Genomic DNA, 19,500 nt, shown 5'->3' with positions numbered 1-19,500 from the left:
TCCAACTCCCCACCCTCACACACACTGTACCCCATCCAACTCCCCACCCTCACACACACACTGTACCCCATCCAACTCCCCACCCTCACACACACACTGTACCCCATCCAACTCCCCACCCTCACACACACTGTACCCCATCCAACTCCCCACCCCCACACACACTGTACCCCATCCAACTCCCCACCCTCACACACACACTGTACCCCATCCAACTCCCCACCCTCACACACACTGTACCCCATCCAACTCCCCACCCTCACACACTCTGTACCCCATCCAACTCCCCACCCTCACACACACTCTGTACCCCATCCAACTCCCCACCCTCACACACACTGTACCCCATCCAACTCCCCACCCTCACACACACACTGTACCCCATCCAACTCCCCACCCTCACACACACACTGTACCCCATCCAACTCCCCACCCTCACACACACTGTACCCCATCCAACTCCCCACCCTCACACACACACTGTACCCCATCCAACTCCCCACCCTCACACACACACTGTACCCCATCCAACTCCCCACCCTCACACACACACTGACATAAATCGTGCCATTTATGTAGAAAGGACTTACGAAATATACTGGGCGGCCTGCTGGTGGCGCTGTCCAGGGAGAGTATAAATACTCAGGCATGGGCCCAGCTTGCACAGGGACATTTTGTAAACAGGAACTAGTGAAGGATAACTGGACTTCCATGTTGTGAAACAGTCGATTAAAGCCTTGTTTACTACTCTCCATCCAACTCCCCACCCTCACACACACTGTACCCCATCCAACTCCCCACCCTCTCTCACACACACAGACACAGTATCTGCAATATATTCGTACCAGGAGCAGGGCTTCCAGCTGATTCAAGTAGATCTCCTCACTTGCCAGGACACCAGACAGCACGAAATTCCTCATCTCCAGCCCTTTCTCCGTGTCCACCTCACTCTGCAAAACAGACCAGTCGCAGGTTAGCGCTGATCCCACTTCCTCAAGTCCGGGGATTGGGTCCCTCTGGGACATCCTGCCCTCACAGGTAGGGATAGTGTAAGATCAAACACACTGATGAAAATCTTGTCTCTCACCCTTTACTCAAACTCACCTTCGCTGAAGCCCCGGTGACTGCTCAGCTCCTTGCCTGAAGGGACTGACTTCCCCCATCACTGTCCCAGCATCACCCACCTGTAAAAAGCCCAATCTCCCCCCTCCTCTGCAAAACGCCGTCCCGCCCCCACCTGTAAACCTGCCATCTAGCAATGGTCTCCCCTCCCCACTGCCTCATCCCTCCAATCCACATTCCAAGAAGCCCACAGCCCCAACACCCCCTGGTGTGAGTCACCAGTGAATTCTTCAGTGACGGGAACTGTGTCTAACTCTCTGCCACAGCGTAGAGAACCCCATTCTCATAGACCGTCCCTCCCAAACACCAACACGAGCCCCTCCCAAACACCAACAACACGAGCCCCTCCCAAACACCAACACGAGCCCCACACAAGCACAAATCCACCCCCTGTTCCATTAACACATAGCTCCCTCACCTTTAGTAACTCTAGACTGAGCGGCCCACACTCTGGAGTCTCAGCCCCATCCCACTCGAAATCACTCAAGGAAAAGGCATCTTCATCCAGCAGCATTTTATCCAGGAGTCCGATGACTTCCTCCTCATCCTCCATCATCCGGATAATGTCCAGCGACCCACTGAACCAACAGCGGTCCCAGAGGGCAGCCTCTCAGTGTCAGCACAGGCCTGTCACCACCAGACTGTGAGGCAACAGCCCATCCCTCAGGAACCCAGACATGTCCAGCACTTCACCATCTCATGAACCCCCAGCCCCTGGCCGACCCCCAACCCCCGAGACCTTGACCCCCCAGCCCCAGAGACCTTGACCCCCCAGCCCCAGAGACCTTGACCCCCCTGCTCCCACCAGTCACCTGTCGGTAACAGCGAGCTGTTGAAGGAAGCCCAGCCGCTGCCACTCCCCAGCCGCCCACCTTATCTCTCAAACTGGTTAATCATTCTTTAACAGAGAAGAACGCGACAACAGCAGCCTGGGTCTGGCAAAGGACGACACTTCCTTATTTTAACCGTTCCTTATTTTTGGCAAGTTTTCACGCTGAGCCTTGCGAGGAGTTACCTCACTGACCAGCGACAAACCCAGCACCAGAAATCCCAACACCCTGCAGCACTTCCTGTGCACTCAGTCTCCGATCACAGGGGCAGCACAAGGGGGGCCCCGAAACACACCACACCTCTCCCTCCACCCGGCTGGGAGCACGACACCCACTCACAATCAGCGGGTAACAGAGAGCGGCCAGTGTCTGCCCGCCTCTCACACAACAACCCCCGTCAGATCATCCGTCTCCGATCAGACTCCAACACGCCCCCTCTGGGAGGTGACACCTCGTCACTGTGCTAAATATAACCGCAGCTCGAAAGCTGCACCCAGTCCCGGTCTCCGACAGACCCACATCACCGCGCACAGCACACAATCCTGCTCCCAATCCCTGCCTCAGCTGCTGGAAGTAGATAAGGTGCAAAATGTAAACAAAGAGGTGGAGTCGCTCTGAAACACAGCTTCAACCCGCTGGGGGAAGGTTACAGCTTCTCAATCAGAGAAAACGTCGACCTTAACCCTTTAAGCACAAGAGTGATATGGAGCTTCCACCTTACACGGTCCGTGCTGACCCACAGAGCAGCAAGATCCCACGTTCAAACCCTGGTCTGTACTGCCTCAGTCAGAACTGCAATAGGAAGCTCAATCCGTCTCAGTGTCCCGGGCTAGCGAGGGGAGAAGCAGCCAGGAATCCAGATCCAGAAAAATAGCCAGTCATTCGTGCAAAGGGAGAAAAAGGCTGTCGTGAGAGTCCAGGCAAGGGTGAAGACCCCTTAACTTGAATAGGCCAAAAAACATTCACTGTCGAATTTCACGCTCGAGAACTGCGCCTTGAGGATAGTGTAGAGGGAGCTTTACTCTGTATCTAACTCGTGCTGTACCGGCCCTGGGAGTGTTTGATGGGACAGTGTGGAGGGAGCTTTACTCTGTATCTAACCCATGCTGTACCTGCGCTGGGAGTGTTTGATGGGACAGTGTGGAGGGAGCTTTACTCTGTATCTAACCCATGCTGTACCTGCCCTGGGAGTGTTTGATGGGACAGTGTAGAGGGAGCTTTACTCTGTATCTAACCCGTGCTGTACCTGCCCTGGGAGTGTTTGATGGGACAGTGTAGAGGGAGCTTTACTCTGTATCTAACCCATGCTGTACCTGCCCTGGGAGTGTTTGATGGGACAGTGTAGAGGGAGCTTTACTCTGTATCTAACTCGTGCTGTACCTGCCCTGGGAGTGTTTGATGGGACAGTGTAGAGGGAGCTTTACTCTGTATCTAACCTGTGCTGTACCTGCCCTGGGAGTGTTTGATGGGACAGTGTAGAGGGAGCTTTACTCTGTATCTAACCTGTGCTGTACCTGCCCTGGGAGTGTTTGATGGGACAGTGTAGAGGGAGCTTTACTCTGTATCTAACCCATGCTGTACCTGCCCTGGGAGTGTTTGATGGCACAGTGTAGAGGGAGCTATACTCTGTATCTAACCCGTGCTGTACCTGCCCTGGGAGTGTTTGATGGGACAGTGTAGAGGGAGCTTTACTCTGTATCTAACCCATGCTGTACCTGCCCTGGGAGTGTTTGATGGGACAGTGTAGAGGGAGCTTTACTCTGTATCTAACCCGTGCTGTACCTGCGCTGGGAGTGTTTAATGCTGACACCCATTTTAAAATGACATCATATTGCTAACCTCAGCCTCCATTAAATTTTAAAACTCGCATCCGTCTTTTCAAATCCCTCCATGGCCTCGCCCCTCCCATTCTCTGTAATCTCCTCCTGCCCTTCAACCTTCTGAGATCCCTGCGCTCAACCAATTCTGGCCTCTTGCAGGCTCGATCCTCCGCTCAATGAGGCTGCAACTCCATGACCCAACACCAGGGGTCAGTGCTCCCTGTGACTTTGGACTACAGGCACTGCGAGCATGAAATAAACCTCCCCGCTTCATTCCACATGCTTTCACACCGAGAAATGCAGACCTTTAAACAAGGTTAATGGAGCCAGGGCAGGGGTTGGGGGCAAGGGGAGCGGACAGGCAGGGCCGAATGTCTGCATATCCCAGCTCCACTAGTGATTGACGGATTCAGGAAACACACAACATCCCTCAGAGAGAGAGAAACAAACACTCCCCAGGCAGCTACAGCATAGCTAGATTCCCACCAGTACTGTACCCCAGTGTAATACAGTGACAGACCTGTACCCACCAGTGCTGTACCCCAGTGTTATACAGTGACAGACCTGTACCCACCAGTACTGTACCCCAGTGTAATACAGTGACAGACCTGTACCCACCAGTACTGTACCCCAGTGTTATACAGCGACAGACCTGTACCCACCAGTACTGTACCCCAGTGTTATACAGCGACAGACCTGTACCCACCAGTACTGTACCCCAGTGCAATACAGTGACAGACCTGTACCCACCAGTACTGTACCCCAGTGTTATACAGTGACAGACCTGTACCCACCAGTACTGTACCCCAGTGTTATACAGCGACAGACCTGTACCCACCAGTACTGTACCCCAGTGTAATAGTGACAGACCTGTACTCACCAGTACTGTACCCGTGTTATACAGTGACAGACCTGTACCCACCAGTACTGTACCCCAGTGTTATACAGCGACAGACCTGTACCCACCAGTACTGTACCCCAGTGTTATACAGCGACAGACCTGTACCCACCAGTACTGTACCCCAGTGTTGTGTTGCATCACCATGACCAGGCAGAATAGCCTCAGAATCAGGGACTGCGCCCTGGACAAGTCGCGAGCCATCATGCTCCCTCATGTCTACAGCTCAGGCTGGTCTGCCGCAGGAGTCGGTTTAGTGAAATAGCCGCGAGGGTTATAGAGCGACAGATCAGGACCTACCCCACCGGCCTCGCCGCCTGGCGTTGGCGAATGCTCGTCCCCAACTCTAGCGCTGAGCTGCGGCGACATGGTGGGAGACTCGTCGATAAACGGCATCGTCTCAGAGGCTTCCTCTGCAGCTTTTGGTTCATCCGCTGCCTCCCCATCAAACCCGTCCGTGTAATTAAAATCTGTCAAAAGGAGAGAGAATCCGTCAGCGAACGCGGCACAGTCACACGGACACGGAATCACACGGACGCGGAGTCACACGGACACGGAGCCCCCGCGGAGTCACACGGACACGGAGCCCCCGCGGAGTCACACGGACACGGAGCCCCCGCGGAGTCACACGGACACGGAGCCCCCGCGGAGTCACACGGACACGGAGCCCCCGCGGAGTCACACGGACACGGAGCCCCCGCGGAGTCACACGGAACTACGTGCAAATTGAAAAGGAAGCACTCACATTAGTGTTTGAATCACAAAATTCCAACCGTTCCTGATCGGCAGAAAGTTCACCCTGATAACCGATCACAAACTGCTCCCAGCAATATTGGGGCCCAAATCTGCCATCCCTGCAATGGCCGCATCAAGAATGCAACGTTGGGCAGCGTTGTTGTCACAATATGACTACACGATTGAATGTCGCACTTCAAAGCAAAACACAATCGCAGATGCCTTGTCCAGGTTGCCACATAAAGACTCATGTGTTGGGAGTGAAGGTGAGATTTTCACGCTAGGTGCAGTTGACAAAGACTTTCCTGTGAATGCAACTGAGATTGCAAATGAGACTCAAAAGGACTCAGTACTGAAAAGAGTGTATGAAAACACCTTGAATGGATGGACTGATCAGTGCCTGGACACAGGGTTGAAACCATTCCATAACCGTCCTACTGAATTGTCTTGTGAGCAAGGTTGTATCAAGTGGGGAAACAGAGTGGTGGTACCTGCTTCTTTGAGAGACAGAAATCTGGCCGAACTTTATACTGAACATCCAGGGATCGTCAGTAGGAAATCAATTGCAGGAAGCTTTGTTTACTGGCCTGGATTGGACAGTGATCTTGATTCACTGGTCAGCAAATGCAGCGTTTGCCAAAATTACAGAAACAAACCACCCAAAACTCCACTCCAACCCTGGTCATGGCCAAGTAGACCTTCTCAGAGAGTACATGTAGACTTCTGTGAGAAAGCAAATCATTATTTCTTGGTACTTGCAGATAGTCACTCAAAGTGGATTGAAGTGAAACACATGGGTTCAAATACTACAGCTGAACGTACCATAGATGAGTTGGGGTCTATCTTTGCATGTCATGGTTTACCGGAAGAGCTCGTTTCTGACAATGGCCCTCAGTTCCATACTGCTCTATTCCAAGAGTTCATGAAATGGAACGGTATCAAACACACTCTCGTTCCAGCATATCATCCAGCTTCAAACGGAGCAGCCGAAAGGTCAGTCAGAATAGTAAACGAAGCTCTCAAAAAGCAAGTGTTGCAGGTTTGTTCGGGACTCAGCATGAAGCAACATTTGGCAAATTTCTTGAAGTACAGAACTACTCCACACACCACAACTGGACTAACCCAGCATAGCTCTTGATGAAGAGGAGATTGAGAACACAGTTGAGTTTTGTTCAACCAAATTTGTCCTTAAGAGTTGAACAGAAACAGTTCAGCCAGAAACGTTATTATGACAGCAATCAGAAAGAACACAGTTTCAAACAAAACGAGTGTGTTTGTGTTCTCAGTCCTCCTGGCAAGTCGGGCTCACACAAGTGGGATATAGGAACCATAGTAGAGGTTGGTGGAACCAAGAGATATTTGGTTGAAAATGGTGACAAAATCCAAAGTGTTCATGTAGATCAAATGATCTCTGCTAGAGATGAACCAAGACGTGATCTTGAACCAAGGCGTGATCATGAACCACTTGATCATGAACCACTTGATCATGAACCACTTGATCATGAACGCATACAAGAGTTTGACTCCGATCAGACTTCAGAAACTGAAGTACCAGGTTCAAACAAATCTGAGATAGAAACAGGATCATCTTTGAGTTCGGAACCAGAACAAAACAGCCCGAAAATTGGTTCAACACCAGAACCTTCTGCAGAGAGATCAGGAAGGCTCCGCAACTGGAATAAAAGAATAAAAGCTGGGAATGTTTGTTATGTGGGAAAGGGGGGGACCAGAGTTTGTTGTATTTGAGGGGAAAGCAGGGTAATGTATTATCACATGGATTAGCGTGAGCATGCTCAGTTCGCTCTGGCCTAGTAAACAAGCACATGAAGTAGCAATTCATGTCTCTGACCTTCATTTGTTCAACCCACATATATTACAGCGGGCATGGCGGGGTCGGCGGGCAGGGCGGGGTCGGCGGGCAGGGCGGGGTCACTGGGCAGGGCGGGGTCGGCGGGCAGGGCGGGGTCGGCGGGCAGGGCGGGGTCGGCGGGCAGGGCGGGGTCGGCGGGCAGGGCGGGGTCGGCGGGCAGGGCGGGGTCGGCGGGCAGGGCGGGGTCGGCGGGCAGGGCGGGGGTCGGCGGGCAGGGCAGGCACTGCCTAACATTCCAACACCTTGGTCACTGAGTCTGTGATAAAACATTTTTCTCAGAAATGCTATTTGTTTTAGATCTGACACACGAGGAACGTCCCTCCATCCGACCCACACCGAGTCTCCCCCACCACCACCCTCCCCCACTCCATACAGCTCTCTCTATACTGGGAGCTCCATCAAATCTTAATACAATTCAGTTATTTTTGATGAAAGACGAATAGAAACTACACGGGATTAGAGCAACTAAGAGAGAAACACCGATCGAGTAAACACTGAGAAACTGAACCACAGAAATTTAAATCTAAAGCAGGTATCAGGAAATTGACGCTGTGGCAGGTGCAGAAACAGCATCCGCTCAACAACATGGACCACAAACTCAACACCTGATCAAACCACATTATACGTAGGAGGGAGAGAGAGACAGAGAAAAAAAGCTTAATTCTGTATCTGATCCGTGCTGTACCTGCCCTGGGAGTGTTTGATGGGACAGTGTAGAGGGAGCTTTACTCTGTATCTAACCAGTGCTGTACCTGTCCTGGGAGTGTTTGATGGGACAGTGCAGAGGGAGCTTTACTCTGTATCTGACCCGTGCTGTCCCTGCCCTGGGAGCGTTTGATGGGACACCCATTTTAAAATGACATAATTTGCTTTGCTAACCTCATTATCCAGCAAATTTTAAAGCTCTCATCCTTCTTTTCATATCCCTCTATGGCCTCGCCCTCCCTAGCTCTGTAACTTCCTCCAGCCCTACAACCCTCCGCGATCTCTGCGCTTCTCCAATTCTGGCCACTTGCCCAGCAGATTTGATCCTCCATTCACTGAGGCTGAACCTCCGTGACTCAGCACCCGTGGTCACTGTCGGAGGGGCGGTACCGAGGGAGCGCCGCACTGTCGGAGGGGCGGTACCGAGGGAGCGCCGCACTGTCGGAGGGGCGGTACCGAGGGAGCGCCGCACTGTCGGAGGGGCGGTACCGAGGGAGCGCCGCACTGTCGGAGGGGCGGTACCGAGGGAGCGCCGCACTGTCCGTGGTGTCGTCTGGCAAATGAGACATTGAACCGAAGCCCCGTCTGCCTGTTGTAATGACTTCGAAGGGTCCCATAGCACTATTTGAAGAGCAGGGAGTTCTCCTTGGGGTTGAGCCAACATTCCTCCCTCAACCAACACCACCAAAAACAGATTAACTCGTCATTTATCCTGCAGCTGGTTGTGGGATCTTGCTGTGCACACATTAACAACAAATCAACAGAGGCTTAGCTTCAAATTGAATTTCTCTGGGACACCCTGAGGTGCTAGATAAATGCAAGTCTGCTCTTCTTGGCTAACATCACTCACCTCAAAGAGGATAAAAATTTAAAGTTAAAGATGGCCTTTACACACAGAGCAGTGAGGTGCGACCAGGCTGGTTTGTCCCAAAGCCCGTGGAAGAGCTCATGGCAAAGGTTAGTACGCAGCACCCTGCTCCCTGGGGGCAATGCCCCACTGGTGTGATATGGGCAAAGCAGATGCCCATTCTATGCGCAGTCTCAGCCCTTGGAGCGTTAGCACCATTGGGTTAGAGCAACTCCTGCTGGGCCACTGTGGCTGTGCGGATTTGAGCTAAGGACACGACAAGGCTCAGCCATGATGCACCCCACAGTCGGATATTCACCAGATTTCATTGCCTGGGTTCACAGATGAAAGACAGCCCGTGGGTGAGGCCCGAGAGACACCTGTGGTCCTGTACCTCAGCAAGAGTGCGGGCCATTGGAGGGTGAATGCACCAGCCCGGGCTCAGTACAGTGACTCATTGCCGTCACACTCACTTGAAACACTGAATGGAGATCAAGTGGACTGTTACGATGGGCTTCGCTCTGCTTCTCCCGCTCCCAGTGACAGTCACACTGCAATAAAGAATCCATTACCAAAAGTGGAGGGCAGCGTCAAATCCTGGCACTTCATTCAATGCAACACACAACAGGCAGAAGACAGTAAATGGACGGGGGAGGGCAAATCGCGGGATCGGAACTAACCCCAAACCGCGGGATCGGAGCAACTTCGGCAGCACCTCCCAAACCCGTGACCTCTTCCACCTAGAAGGACAAGGGCAGCAGGCGCACGGGAACACCACCACCTCCAAGTTCTCCTCCAAGTCACACACCATCCTGACTTAGAAGTATATCGCCGTTCCTTCATCGTTGCTGGGTCAAAATCCTGGAACTCCCTCCCTAACAGCACTGTGGGAGTACCTTCACCACACGGACTGCAGCGGTTCAAGAAGGCGGCTCACCACCACCTTCTCGAGGGCAATGAGAGATGGGCAATAAATGCTGGCCTCGTCAGCGACACTCACATCCCGAGAATTAATTTTGAAAAACACTAACCAGACATTGCATAGTGTTCACTCGGCCAGGCCCCCCTTGACTGGATCTCCACTGGCTGACTTTCACCATTAATGCACTAGGCAAATCTTGCAAATCATTTGCAATTCCCCAATTACCAGCAGCCGGTCCCCCCGATTACCAGCAGCCGGTCCCCCCGATTACCAGCAGCCGGTCCCCCCGATTACCAGCAGCAGGTCCCCCCGATTACCAGCAGCAGGTCCCCCCGATTACCAGCAGCAGGTCCTCCAATTACCAGCAGCAGGTCCTCCAATTACCAGCAGCAGGTCCCCCCAATTACTAGCAGCAGGTCCCCCCAATTACCAGCAGCAGGTCCCCCAATTACCAGCAGCAGGTCCCCCCAATTACCAACAGCAGGTCCCCCCAATTACCAGCAGCCGGTCCCCCCCAATTACCAACAGCCGGTCCCCCCGATTACCAGCAGCAGGTCCCCCCGATTACCAACAGCAGGTCCCCCCCGATTACCAGCAGCAGGTCCCCCGATTACCAGCAGCAAGTCCCTCCGATTACCAGCAGCAGGTCCCCCAATTACCAGCAGCAGGTCCCCCAATTACCAACAGCAGGTCCCCCAATTACCAGCAGCAGGTCCCCAATTACCAACAGCAGGTCCCCCCGATTACCAGCAGCAGGTCCCCCAATTACCAGCAGCAGGTCCTCCAATTACCAGCAGCAGGTCCTCCAATTACCAGCAGCCGGTCCCCCAATTACCAACAGCAGGTCCCCCCGATTACCAACAGCAGGTCCCCCAGTTGCCAACAGCAGGTCCCCCAATTACCAGCAGCAGGTCCTCCAATTACCAGCAGCAGGTCCTCCAATTACCAGCAGCCGGTCCCCCAATTACCAACAGCAGGTCCCCCAATTACCAACAGCAGGTCCCCCAATTACCAACAGCAGGTCCCCCAATTACCAACAGCAGGTCCCCCAATTACCAACAGCAGGTCCCCCAATTACCAGCAGCCGGTCCCCCAATTACCAACAGCAGGTCCCCCCGATTACCAGCAGCAGGTCCCCCCGATTACCAGCAGCAGGTCCCCCGATTACCAGCAGCAGGTCACCCGATTACCAGCAGCAGGGTGGGCTTTTTGCTCACAGACAATCTCGTGCAGGTCACCGGTTACAAGTAAAAGGAATCGCACAATGCAAGCTCAGACTGAGCACACTCTCCGTGGTGGCACCGGGCCATCAGGGCCACAAGGACACTGGATCAATCAGTATCCTGTGCCGAGTCAGCTCAGCTCCTGCAGCGAGGCTAAACTTAGCCTCAGGTTCCCTGCGGGAGAGAACCGAGGGAAAGCAGCCAGAATTCCGGCCCCCGACCACTGAGCCCAGGATTCCAGCCCCCGACCACTGACCCCAGGATTCCGGCCCCCGACCACTGACCCCAGGGTTCCGGCCCCCGACCACTGACCCCAGGGTTCCGGCCCCCGACCACTGACCCCAGGGTTCCGGCCCCCGACCACTGACCCCAGGATTCCGGCCCCCGACCACTGACCCCAGGATTCCGGCCCCCGACCACTGACCCCAGGATTCTGGCCTCGGACCACTGACCCCAGGATTCTGGCCCCCGACCACTGACCCCAGGGTTCCGGCCCCCGACCACTGACCCCAGGATTCCGGCCCCCGACCACTGACCCCAGGATTCCGGCCCCCGACCACTGACCCCAGGATTCCGGCCCCCGACCACTGACCCCAGGATTCCGGCCTCGGACCACTGACCCCAGGATTCTGGCCCCCGACCACTGACCCCAGGATTCCGGCCCCCGACCACTGACCCCAGGGTTCCGGCCCCCGACCACTGACCCCAGGATTCCGGCCCCCGACCACTGACCCCAGGATTCCGGCCCCCGACCACTGACCCCAGGATTCCGGCCTCGGACCACTGACCCCAGGATTCTGGCCCCCGACCACTGACCCCAGGGTTCCGGCCCCCGACCACTGACCCCAGGGTTCCGGCCCCCGACCACTGACCCCAGGATTCCGGCCTCGGACCACTGACCCCAGGATTCCGGCCCCCGACCACTGACCCCAGGATTCCGGCCCTCGACCACTGACCCCAGGATTCCGGCCTCAGACCAGTGACCCCAGGATTCCGGCCTCAGACCACTGACCCCAGGATTCCGGCCCCCGACCACTGACCCCAGGATTCCGGCCCCCGACCACTGACCCCAGGGTTCCGGCCCCCGACCAGTGACCCCAGGATTCCGGCCTAAGACCACTGACCCCCGGATTCCAGCCTCGGACCACTGACCACTGAACCCAGGATTCCAGCTCCCGACCACTGACCCCAGGATTCCGGCCTCGGACCACTGACCCCAGGATTCCGGCCCCCGACCACTGACCCCAGGATTCCGGCCCCCGACCACTGACCCCAGGATTCCGGCCCTCGACCACTGACCCCAGGATTCCGGCCTCAGACCAGTGACCCCAGGATTCCGGCCTCAGACCACGGACCCCAGGATTCCGGCCCCCGACCACTGACCCCAGGATTCCGGCCCCCGACCACTGACCCCAGGATTCCGGCCCCCGACCACTGACCCCAGGATTCCGGCCTCAGACCACTGACCCCCGGATTCCAGCCTCGGACCACTGACCACTGAACCCAGGATTCCAGCTCCCGACCACTGACCCCAGGATTCCGGCCTCGGACCACTGACCCCAGGATTCCGGCCCCCGACCACTGACCCCAGGATTCCGGCCCCCGACCACTGACCCCAGGATTCCGGCCCTCGACCACTGACCCCAGGATTCCGGCCTCAGACCAGTGACCCCAGGATTCCGGCCTCAGACCACGGACCCCAGGATTCCGGCCCCCGACCACTGACCCCAGGATTCCGGCCCCCGACCACTGACCCCAGGATTCCGGCCCCCGACCACTGACCCCAGGATTCCGGCCCCCGACCACTGACCCCAGGGTTCCGGCCCCCGACCAGTGACCCCAGGATTCCGGCCTCAGACCACTGACCCCCGGATTCCAGCCTCGGACCACTGACCACTGACCCCAGGATTCCAGCTCCTGACCACTGACCCCAGGATTCCAGCCTCGGACCACTGACCCCAGGATTCCAGCCTCGGACCACTGACCCCAGGATTCCAGCTCCCGACCACTGACCCCCGGATTCCAGCCTCGGACCACTGACCACTGACCCCAGCTCCCGACCACTGACCCCAGGATTCCAGCCTCCGACCACTGAGCCCAGGATTCCGGCCTCGGACCACTGACCCCAGGATTCCAGCCCCCGACCACTGAGCCCAGGATTCCAGCTCCCGACCACTGACCCCAGGATTCCGGCCTCGGACCACTGACCCCAGGATTCCAGCCCCCGACCACTGAGCACAGGATTCCAGCCCCCGACCACTGACCCCAGGATTCCGGCCTCAGACCACTGACCCCAGGATTCCGGCCCCCGACCACTGACCCCAGGGTTCCGGCCCCCGACCACTGACCCCAGGATTCCGGCCCCCGTTCACTGACCCCAGGGTTCCGGCCCCCGACCACTGACCCCAGGATTCCAGCCTCGGACCACTGACCCCAGGATTCCAGCCCACGACCACTGACCTCAGGATTCCGGCTTCGGGCCAGTGACTCCAACTGGAAGCTGTGTGGGGAACTCTGGTGAGAGCACGATCTGGAATCGGGATATTCGGTATTGGGGGGGAATCGGGATATCCGGTGAGGGGGGGGGGGGATCAGGCTCGGTTGCAGGCCTCCACAGTCGAATAGTCTGCAGATACTCCCACAAAAAAATTGGTTCTTTAACCATTGGCGTGATCCCAGGGGCACTGACACTGTTGGAACCGAATCCCAGCGAGAGTTCGCGGGGAAAACAAACTAAATAAAATGTAACAGCAGGTCCACCGCTCCACGGTTCAGAGAGTTGTTGACATTTAATGCGGACACAGTGTAAACATTTAGTGATGTGTTTGAAGAGGATTGATCGGCCCCAGTTCATTAATAAGAAACATAACACAACCATAGCAAGTCGATCAATGTAACCGCGGCCCCCCGACTCCGGGGTAACCGTGGCCCCCGAGTTTCCCGGGGCAACGGCGGCCCCCCGACTCATAGAAACATAGAAGATAGGAGCAGGAGTAGGCCATTCGGCCCCTCGAGCCTGCTCTGCCATTCAATGAGATCATAGCTGATCATCCAAATTCGGTACCCGGTCCCTGCTTTCTCCCCATATCCCTTGATCCCTTTAGCCTTAAGAAATATAGCTAACTCCTTCTTGAATATATTCAATGAATTGGCCTCAACTGCCTTCTGTGGTAGAGAATTCCACAGGTTCACCACTCTCTGGGTGAAGAAATACCTCCTCATCTCTGTCCTAAATGGCTTACCCCTTAGCCTTAGACTGTGGCCCCTGGTTCTGGACTCCCCGACCATCGGGAACATCCTTCCTGCACCTAGTCTGTCTAGTCCTGTTAGAATTTTATAAGTTTCAATGAGATCCCCTCTCATTTTTCTAAACTCCAGCGAGTACAAGCCCAATCGACCCAATCTCTCCTCATACGTCATTCCTGCCATCCCAGGTATCAGCCTGGTGAATCTTCGCTGCACTCCTTCCATGGCAAGAATATCCTTCCTCAGATAAGGCGACCAAAACTGCACACAATACTCAAGATGTGGTCTCACCAAGGCCCTATACATCCTTGTTCCTGTACTCAAACCCTCTCGCTACAAAGGCCAACATACCATTTGCCTTCTTAACCGCCTGCTGCACCTGCATGCTTACCTTCAGTGACTGATGCACAAGGACACCCAGGTCTCGTTGCACTTCCCCCTCTCCCAATCTATTGCCATTCAGATAGTAATCTGCCCTCGTGTTTTTGACACCAAAGTGGATAAACTCGCATTTATCCACGTCATATTGCATCTGCCATGCTTCTGCCCAATCACCCAACCTGTCCAAATCATACTGGAGTTTCTCGGCATCCTCCTCACAGCACACACGCCCACCTAGCTTTGTGTCGTCTGCAAACTTGGAGATATTACATCTAGTTCCCACATCCAGATCATTAATATATATTGTGAATAGCTGGGGTCCTAGGACCAATCCCTGCGGTACCCCACTAGTCACTGCCTGCCACTCGGAAAAAGAGCCGTTTATTCCAACTCTTTGCTTTCTGCCTGCCAACCAGTTCTCTATCCAAGTCAATACCTTGCCCCCAATCCCATGTGCCTTAACTTTGCATGCTAATCTCTTATGCGGGACCTTATTGAAAGCCTTCTGAAAGTCCAAATACACCACATCCACTGGTTCTCCCTTATCTATTTTACCAGTTACATCCTCAAAAAAAATTCCAGTAGATTAGTCAACCACGATTTACCTTTTGTAAATCCATGTTGACTTTGTCCGATCCTGTCACTGCTTTCCAAGTGCTCTGCTATTACATCTTTTATAATAGTGACAGACCTGTACCCACCAGTACAGTACCCCAGTGTTACACAGTGACAGACCTGTACCCCCGTGTTACAGTGACAGACCAGTACCCACCAGTACTGTAACCCAGTGTTATACAGAGAGAACTGTACCCACCAGTACTGTACCCCAGTGTTATACAGTGAGAGACTTGTACCCACCTCTACTGTACCCCAGTGTTAGTGACAGACCTGTACCCACCAGTACTGTACCCCAGTGCTTTACAGTGACAGGCCTGTACCCACCAGTACTGTACCCCAGTGTTATACAGTGACAGACCTGTACCCACCAGTACTGTACCCCAGTGTTACACAGTGACAGACCTGTACCAACCAGTAATGTACCCGTGTTACACAGCGACAGACTTGTACCCACCAGTACTGTACTCCCAGTGTTATACACTGCTAGACCTGTACCCACCAGTACTGTACCCCAGTTATACAGTGACAGACCTGTACCCACCAGTACTGTACCCCAGTGTTACACAGTGACAGACCTGTACCCACCAGTACTGTACCAGTGTTATATAGGGACAGACCTGTGTCCACCGGTACTGTACCCCAGTGTTACAGTGACAGACCTGTGCCCACCAGTACTGCTCCCCCAGTGTTAGTGACTGACCTATACCCACCAGTACTGTACCCACAATAAAGTGACAGACCTGTACCTACCAGTACTGTACCCGTTATACAGCGACAGACCTGTGACCACCAGTACTGTATCCCAGTGTTGTACAGTGACAGACCTGAACCCACCAGTACTGTACCCCAGTGTTATACAGTGACAGACCTGTACCGAGCAGTACTGTACCCGTGTTATACAGTGACAGACCTGTACCCACCAGTATTGTACCCCAGTGTTATACAGTGACAGACCTGTACCCACCAGTACTGTACCCCAGCGTTATACAGTGACAGACCTGTACCCACCAGTACTGTACCCGTGTTATAAAGTGACTGACCTGTACCCACCAGTACTGTACCCCAGTGGTTATACAGTGACAGACCTGTACCCACCAGTACTGTACCAGTGTTATACAGTGACAGACTTGTACCCACCAGTACTGTACCAGTGTTACACGGTGACAGACCTGTACCCACCAGTACTGTACCCGTGTTACACAGTGACACACCTGTACCCACCAGTACTGTACCCAGTGTTAGTTACACACCTGTACCCACCAGTACTGTACCCGTGTTACACAGTGATACACCTGTACCCACCAGTACTGTACCCGTGTTATACAGTGAAAGACCTGTGCCCACCAGTACTGTACCCCACTGTATAGTGACAGACCTGTGCCCAGCGGTACTGTATCCGTGTTATAGTGACAGACCTGTGCCCACCAGAACTGTCCCCCAGTATATACAGTAACAGACCTACACCCACCAGTACTGTATCCCAGTTTATACAGTGACAGCCTGTACCCACCAGTACTGTACCCCAGTGTTTTAGTGACTGACCTGTACCCACCAGTACTGTACCCACAATAAATTGACAGACCTGTACCTACCAGTACTGTACCCGTTATACAGCGACAGACCTGTGCCCACCAGTAATGTACCCATGTTATAAAGTGACTGACCTGGACCCGCCAGTACTGTGCCCCAGTGTTATGCAGTGACAGGCCTGTGCCCACCAATACTGTAACCGTGTTATACAGTGACAGACCTGTACCCACCATTACTGTACCCATGTTATACAGCGACAGACCTGTGCCCACCAGTAATGTACCCCAGTGTTATACAGTGACAGACATGTACCGAGCAGTACTGTACCGGTGTTATACAGTGACAGACCTGCATCCACCAGTACTGTACCCCAGTGTTATACAGTGACAGACCTGTACCCACCAGTACTGTACCCCAGTGTTATACAGTGACAGACCTGTACCCAACAGTACTGTACCCGTGTTATAAAGTGACTGACCTGTACCCACCAGTACTGTAACCCAGTGTTATACAGTGACAGACCTGTACCCACCAGTACTGTACCCCAGTGGTTATACAGTGACAGACCTGTACCCACCAATACTGTACCCGTTATACAGTGACAGACTTGTGCCCACCAATACTGTGCCCGTGTTATGCAGTGACAGACCTGTACCCACCAGTACTGTACCCCAGTGTTACACAGTGACAGACCAGTACCGACTAGTACTGTACCCGTGTTACAGTGACAGACCTGTACCCACTAGTACTGTACCCCAGTGTTATGCAGTGCCAGAGCTGTACCCACCAGTACTGTACCCCAGTTATACAGTGACAGACCTGTACCCAACAGTACTGCACCCCAGTGTTATACAGTGACAGACCTGTACCCACCAGTACTGTACCCCAGTGTTATACAGCGACAGACCTGTACCCACCAGTACTGTACCCGTGTTATACGGTGACAGACCTGTACCCACCAGTACTGTACCCCAGTGTTATACAGTGACAGACCTGTACCCAGCAGTACTGTACCCCAGTGTTATACAGTGACAGACCTGTACGCCCCAGTACTGTACCACTGTTAGACGGTGACAGACCTCTACCCACCAGTACTGTACCCCAGTGTTATACAGTGACAGACCAGTACCGACTAGTACTGTACCCGTGTTACACAGTGACAGACCTGTACCCACCAGTACTGTACCCATGTTACAGTGACACACCTGTACCCACCAGTACTGTACCCCAGTGTTAGTTACACACCTGTACCCACCAGTACTGTACCCCAGTGTTATACAGTGCTAGACCTGTACCCTCCAGTACTGTACCCCAGTTATACAGGGAGACCTGTGTCCACCGGTACTGTACCCCAGTGTTACAGTGACAGACCTGTGCCCACCAGTACTGCTCCCCCAGTGTTAGTGACTGACCTGTACCCACCAGTACTGTACCCACAATAAAGTGACAGACCTGTACCTACCAGTACTGTACCCGTTATACAGCGACAGACCTGTGCCCACCAGTACTGTATCCCAGTGTTATACAGTGACAGACCTGTACCCACCAGTACTGTACCAGTGTTATACAGGGACAGACCTGTGTCCACCGGTACTGTACCCCAGTGTTATACAGTGACAGACCTGTACCCACCAGTACTGTACCCCAGTGTTACACAGTGACAGACCTGTACCCACCAGTACTGTACCAGTGTTATACAGGGACAGACCTGTGTCCACCGGTATTGTACCCCAGTGTGATACAGTGACAGACTTGTACCCAGCAGTACCGTACACGTGTTATACAGTGACAGACCTGTGCCCACCAGTACTGCTCCCCCAGTGTTAGTGACGCACCTGTACCCACCAGTACTGTACCCATGTTACACGGAGACAGACCTGTACCCACCAGTACTGTACCCGTGTTACACAGTGACACACTTGTACCCACCAGTACTGTACCCGTTATACAGTGAAAGACCTGTGCCCACCAGTACTGTACCCCACTGTATACAGTGACAGACCTGTGCCCAGCGGTACTGTATCCGTGTTATAGTGACAGACCTGTGCCCACCAGAACTGTCCCCCAGTGTATACAGTAACAGACCTACACCCACCAGTACTGTATCCCAGTTTATACAGTGACAGCCTGTACCCACCAGTACTGTACCCGTTATAAAATGACAGACATGTACCTACCAGTACTGTACCCCAGTGTTTTAGTGACTGACCTGTACCCACCAGTACTGTACCCACAATAAAGTGACAGACCTGTACCTACCAGTACTGTATCCCAGTGTTATACAGCGATAGACCTGTGACCACCAGTACTGTATCCCAGTGTTATACACTGACAGACCCGAACCCACCAGTACTGTACCCCAGTGTTATACAGTGACAGATCTGTACCGAGCAGTACTGTACCCATGTTATACAGTGACAGACCTGTACCCACCAGTACTGTACCCCAGTGTTATACAGCGACAGACCTGTACCCACCAGTACTGTACCCCAGTGTTATACGGTGACAGACCTGTACCCACCAGTACTGTACCCCAGTGTTATACAGTGACAGACCAGTACCGACTAGTACTGTACCCGTTACACAGTGACAGACCTGTACCAACCAGTAATGTACCCCAGTGTTACACAGCGACAGACTTGTACCCACCAGTACTGTACTCCCAGTGTTATACAGTGCTAGACCTGTACCCACCAGTACTGTACCCCAGTTATACAGTGACAGACCTGTACCCACCAATACTGTACCAGTGT

At 53.9% G+C, this 19,500-nt stretch overlaps 1 protein-coding gene across 1 annotated transcript in view; it reads right to left on the bottom strand.

The window, feature by feature from the left end:
* abr (ABR activator of RhoGEF and GTPase) overlaps positions 1-19,500 on the bottom strand; it is an 85,441-nt gene that overhangs the window by 39,086 nt on the left and 26,855 nt on the right. Inside the window, exons 2-3 of the mRNA XM_085964593.1 lie at positions 4,971-5,140; positions 846-950 (exon numbers count right to left, since the gene is read on the bottom strand). Coding sequence (XP_085820719.1) covers positions 846-950; positions 4,971-5,140 — 275 coding nt within the window. The remainder of the gene's footprint in view (positions 1-845; positions 951-4,970; positions 5,141-19,500) is intronic.

Source organism: Somniosus microcephalus, chromosome 22 (genome assembly GCF_052327205.1).
Source record: "Somniosus microcephalus isolate GS21.2 chromosome 22, FLI_Smic_1.0, whole genome shotgun sequence".
In the NCBI taxonomy this organism is placed as follows: Eukaryota; Metazoa; Chordata; class Chondrichthyes; order Squaliformes; family Somniosidae; genus Somniosus; species Somniosus microcephalus.
This window is presented reverse-complemented; position numbering and strand designations above follow the sequence as displayed.